Below are 5,645 nucleotides of genomic sequence, written 5' to 3'. Positions count from 1 at the left end.
GTGGCAGCCAGAATGCAGCCACCCAACTGACGGGCTTACGGTGACTACCACGACCGTTAGCACAAATCACCTTAAATCCTTACAATTCTCTCCCGAACCAGAGACTTGGGGAGGTGAAATGACTTGCTCCAGGACACCCTTGTGGGGAGTAAGTGAGGGACCTGGGATTTGAACCCGAATCTGGTCTGACCCAAAGTCTCCATCACCTCACTGACTTCTATGTGCCACATTCACCCATGAGCTCACTGGACAGACGAGAAACCAAGACACAAGGTACTTGAGCCACAAGTGCTTATTGCAGTTGCACAGGAAGTAGGCTTCTTACTAACTCTGACATAAGGTTCCCACCCCACCGCTCACCCTAGGTCCCAGTGGTTAGCAGGGGTCTTCTGGGAGTTTTGTGCTGTTTTTTTCTATATTTGGAGGACTTTTGGGTCTTGTTTGTTTCCTGGATTCTTTGTTCCCCTGGCCCAGGAGATGGAACATATGTCACCCAGTCTCAAGATGCCTCTGAACAGAGCTGGCAAGGAAATGAGAAAGGATCCTAATTAGGGGGCGATAACCCCACAGAGAAATTCAGACTCTTTGCAGCAGGCCTTGTCCTTCCCACAAGTCTTGTGTGTTTGTCAGATGTTTATAGAGCCTTCATTAACGCAGCGCTCCCTCAGATAAGAGGCCTGAACACAGCATCGAGGGCCAGATAAGAACAAGTGGAGGGCACTCCGGGGACGGCGGGTGGGTGAGAGCCTGTGAATGGGCCTGGGCGCGTGGGGTGCGCGGTGGAGAGCTTGTGGGCAGGACAATGCGTGCCGGCTCCTTCCGGGCTCCTCCCCGCACCCGCTAACACACCGCAGCTGCCGCAGTCTCTGAAGCAGGGAGAGAGCACCCCAAGATGTGTCGCGGGGTGCTCTGGGTGGCCCTGCCTGTGGCGCTCTCCCTGCTGGTCTGCTCCACGCAGGGGAAGCCACTGGACAGCCGGGTGAGGGCCTCGGCTGGGGGAGATGCCCACCGCCTGCTAGGAGGGGCCGGAGGTGAGCAGGAACGGGGCACCTTCGACCTGAGGATGTTCCTGGAAAACATGAAGGTGGATTTCTTGCGCAGTCTCAACCTGAGCGGGGTCCCCTCCCAGGACAAAACCCGAGCTGAGCCACCGCAGTACATGATTGACCTGTACAACAGATACACCACTGACAAGACGTCCACCCCCGCGTCCAACATCGTGCGCAGCTTCAGCGTAGAAGGTAGAGTCAGCCCATCCGGGAGCCTGGTGTGGGGGCGGGGGGCTCAGTGGTCCATGGATGCTGCTGCCCAATATGGCGGCCAGTGGAAACATGGGACTCTTGATGTTTCCATTTATGTTAATTTAAAGGAAATAAAATTAATAATTTAGTTCTTTGGTTTCACTAGCTTGAATGCAAGTGCCCAGCAACCATGCATGGCTAATTGCTGCCCTATAGGACAGTGGCAATTATAGAACAGTTCCCTTACTGCAGACATTTCTACTGGACAGCTCTGCTCTAGACAATTCTCCCTCCCTGGGCCCAAAGCCACATTTAACACCAGAGGTGCTGAGGAAATGTCAGCTCCCTTTCTTCCATCCCTTCTCCTACCTCCTCTTTGCCATACTGTCCCCTTCCTGCTTAGACAGCTTATTTACCATCCAACCAACTGGTATATTTTTGAACACCGAAAGAATGTCTGCTTCTCTCTCATCAAAAGGTGTTTAAAATTCAGATTAATTCCTTCAAGAGAGAAACATTGGAGGACAACTTATTTTCCAAACATTAAATAATTATCCTGACTTAGGCAGACTAGAAGATAATAAATGTCAACTTAGGACTTAAGTCTACTAATTTATTTGCACAACGTAGGTGACAAGATCTTGTGAGCAGGGGAGTCAAGGCTTGCAGACCCTGAGGGAACTTGCCCAGTTCACATGTTAGTTAAGCAGCTGACCGCTTAACTAACATTAGTTAAGGCTGCCCAGCTCAGCCTTTTTCTGCAGCTGCAGCCTCTCTCTAACCAGCCAAGCACTTGGGGCCTCTTCTCTCCTGGGCTTGGGACCTGCAGACTCCTAACAGATGTATGCCTTATTTAAAGGATGCTGTGGTCATGCCACGTGCCCAGCAAGACTGTATTTTCTTTTTTTAATTTCCTTTTTTTTTAAATTAAAGTGTAGTTGATTTATAATGTTGTGCCAATTTCTGCTATATTTTCTGATGTCCCTGGATTTTATATGAACTTGCTTGATTTTTAAACGCTGGCTTAATATTTTTTTAATGTAGTCTCAGGTCATCCAGATGCTGCTAATGTTTCACTGGTGCATGTCTGTAACCTCTGCTTTAGGGGAAGGCTGGGCTCTCTTGGCTGGACCAAATCACCAAATCACCAAATCCCATAGTCTAGGAGTGCAGTGTTGGAGCTATATCAGTGACTTCCCACCCACACCCCGCCCCCAGCATTGTCATTGTCCCAGAAACAAGTGCTCTGATCTGATCCCAGCTCTGCCTGTGGCCAGCACTCCTATGGAGGCCAGTTATGCTTCCCTTCACAGACAGCCTGAGTGCAGTTCAGGCAGGGAGGCCCTTGTTTTCTAGATGTCTGATGCGCTCCCATGGCCATGTTCATAGCGGGTCCTTAAGACACTGCTCATAGACTGCACTCACTACTCACATATGCTATAGTGCTTCGCCACCCACCACAGGAACTAGGATGGCATGTCCGCGCTGGGTCAGGGGACACAGAGATATATGAAAGGCATGTGCTAGGGTGCATACATAGGCAAGAAGGACACAGAAATATTGATTGAGTATCTGCTGTGAGCCAGAGACAGCGTAGGGCAAGTCCCATGTACCTTCTTGTCAAAGCCTCACACCGACCCTGGGAGGCTGGACAGATGAGCCCTATTTTCCAGATGAGGAAACAGGCCCAGAGGAACTCGGGAGAGTCAAGATTGGCACTCAGTCTGTCAGGCACGGCCAGGTTCACAACAGCACCCAGTCTTCCTTCACGTTGGCACATAGTAGGAGCTCAAAAAACACAACACTTCTCTCTTTGTGACCGAACCATGGTATAATAAATGTGCTGGTGGCCATGCAGCAGCCTGGGGAGTGGGAAAGTGAGACAGTTGTGTAGCTAAAAGGCAAGCCCCCTTTGAGCCAAATGTGACTAAGCCATTGAGGTTAATATTTTTTTTACCTCAAACATTAAAAAAAATCGGAGTTCCCGTCATGGCTCAGGGGTAACAAACCTGACTAGGATCCATGAGGTTCGATCCCTGGCCTTGCTCGGTGCGTTAAGGATCCAGCGTTACCATGAGCTTTGCTGTAGGTCGAAGATGCGGCTTGAATCCAGCTTTGCTGTGGCTGTGGCGTAGGAGGGCAGCTGTAGCTCTGATTTGACCCCTAGCCTGCGAACCTCCATATGCCACAGGTGCAGCCTTAAAAAGACAAAAATAAATAAATAAATAAATAAATAAATAATCACCTACCTTCATTTGCTCAGAAGTTACAATTCTGGGTGATTTTTATACCACTTAGATGCTGAGAGTTTTAACATCGTCTTAGGCTGGAATTTCACTGTCCTCTCCCAGGATCTCTCCTTTAAAATTATACCCTCAGAATCTGCACTCTGAGACTGACAGTGAACTTTGCTGTTTTGTAAAGTGAGAATCTTTCCAGGATGTACGCAATTACAGTTAAACACTCTGAATCCCAGTGTCTGTATCTGTAAAAGTGGAATAATAATAAGATCCTCCCAGGGTTAATGTGAAGAGAAAAGGGAAATATAGTATGTAATGCTAGGTACACAGTAGGTGCTCAATAAACAGCTATACCTGTCAACATCAATGCAAAGCATCTCTTGCCTGTGTTTATCTTTGAAAGATGCTCAATATACCTTTTTAAATACCCTTCTACATTTAGGGTTTAGGGAAACCAAATGGAGATTTGTTAGAGACAGACAATGTCATCTCAGATGCCCTTTCATCTAAACCATGAGCCTCAGCTTTGGTGTCATGAAATGAGACCCTCCCAGCAGATGCCCATGACTGTGTATTTGCATTTCAGATGCTGTCTCTGTCGCAGCCACAGAAGACTTCCCTTTCCAGAAACACATCTTGCTCTTCAATATCTCTGTTCCCAGGCATGAGCAGATCACCAGGGCTGAGCTCCGTCTCTACCTCTCTTGTCAAAGTCACATGGATGCCTCCCATGAGCTGAAAGGAAACATGATCATCTATGATGTTCTGGACGGAGCCTGGGATGCTTCTGAGGGAACCAAGACCTTCTTGGTGTCCCAGGACATCCGGGATGAGGGCTGGGAGACCTTTGAGGTGTCCAGTGCTGTGAAGCGGTGGGCCCGGGCTGACTCCACCAAGAGCAAAAATAAACTGGAAGTGACAGTCGAGAGTCACAGGAAAGGCTGCGACAAGCTAGATATCAGTGTCCCCCCAGGCTCCAAAAACCTGCCCTTCTTTGTCGTCTTCTCCAATGACCGTAGCAACGGAACCAAGGAGACCACGCTAGAGCTCAGGGAGATGATCAGCCATGAGCAGGAAAGTGTGCTCAAGAAGCTGTCTAGGAACAGCCTGTTGGAGGCAGGTGAGGATAAGGATGGGGAGGAGGAGGGCATGGAAGGCCACGTGGCCATGGGGTCATCTCTGGCCAGACGGAAGAGGAGCGCTGGGGCCAACAACCACTGTCAGAAGACCTCGCTGCGGGTGAACTTCGAGGACATCGGCTGGGACAGCTGGATCATCGCGCCCAAGGAGTACGACGCCTATGAATGTAAAGGTGGCTGCTTCTTCCCCCTGGCTGATGATGTGACCCCCACAAAACACGCCATTGTGCAGACCCTGGTGCATCTCAAGTTTCCCATGAAGGTGGGCAAGGCCTGCTGTGTGCCCACCAAACTGAGTCCCATTTCCATTCTCTACAAGGATGACATGGGGGTTCCCACACTCAAGTACCACTATGAAGGAATGAGCGTGGCAGAGTGTGGGTGCAGGTAGTGCCAGCCCGGGGGTGGGGGAGGCAGGGCAGAGGGGGGTCCTAAGGAGAAGTCCTGTGTCTCCCTGGGCATGACGGGGACTAAGCCCCCCTGCATGCCAGCCTTGAGAAGGAAGGAGAGCCACCAGGTCCTCGAGGTAAAGGCCTGCTCACCCTCTCAATGGCCCACCCCATACACACACCACTGGGTGGAACTGCAGGGGAGGGGATGGTAGTGGGCAGTGGGGGTTTGGGAAGAAGAGAAAAGCCTGGAAGGGTTATTGGGGTGGAAGGGGAGATAAAGAAAAGGGGACAAGAGAAAAGGTAATGTAGAGTCAGCTGAAAACTAAGCAGAAATGAGGTGGAGGAGTATAGACGGTAGATGTTCAGAGACTATTGGAAATTAAAGGAAGCGAGAGGGATGGGATCCCTTCCATTAACCTCAGGAAGGGAAGGGGACAGGAATGGGCTGTGTGCTTCACAACCACTGCATGTTATTCCCACAAGCTGTGAGGTGGATATTCTGACTCCCACTTCACACGTGAAGCTGAAAACTCAGGCAGTTCAAGTAGCAACAGTCAATGGCATGATTCGAACCCACGAGTCTCCATAGGTCTGTTGATCACCAAAGCCCAGGACCTCCCCAAGTGCCCCACT

At 50.1% G+C, this 5,645-nt stretch overlaps 1 protein-coding gene across 1 annotated transcript; it reads left to right on the top strand.

The window, feature by feature from the left end:
- The first annotated feature begins 830 nt into the window (after positions 1-830).
- GDF2 (growth differentiation factor 2) lies at positions 831-5,229 on the top strand. The gene is made up of 2 exons (XM_047762512.1): positions 831-1,241; positions 4,068-5,229. Exons 1-2 carry the CDS (start codon positions 893-895, stop codon positions 5,009-5,011), a joined length of 1,293 nt encoding a protein of 430 aa, XP_047618468.1. The 5' UTR covers positions 831-892; the 3' UTR covers positions 5,012-5,229.
- Positions 5,230-5,645: the final 416 nt, after the last annotated feature.

The sequence above is a fragment of the Phacochoerus africanus genome, chromosome 15, assembly GCF_016906955.1.
Source record: "Phacochoerus africanus isolate WHEZ1 chromosome 15, ROS_Pafr_v1, whole genome shotgun sequence".
Classification (NCBI taxonomy): domain Eukaryota; kingdom Metazoa; phylum Chordata; class Mammalia; order Artiodactyla; family Suidae; genus Phacochoerus; species Phacochoerus africanus.
Note: the sequence above shows the minus strand (reverse complement) of the source record. Positions and strands in the feature narration are given on the sequence as shown.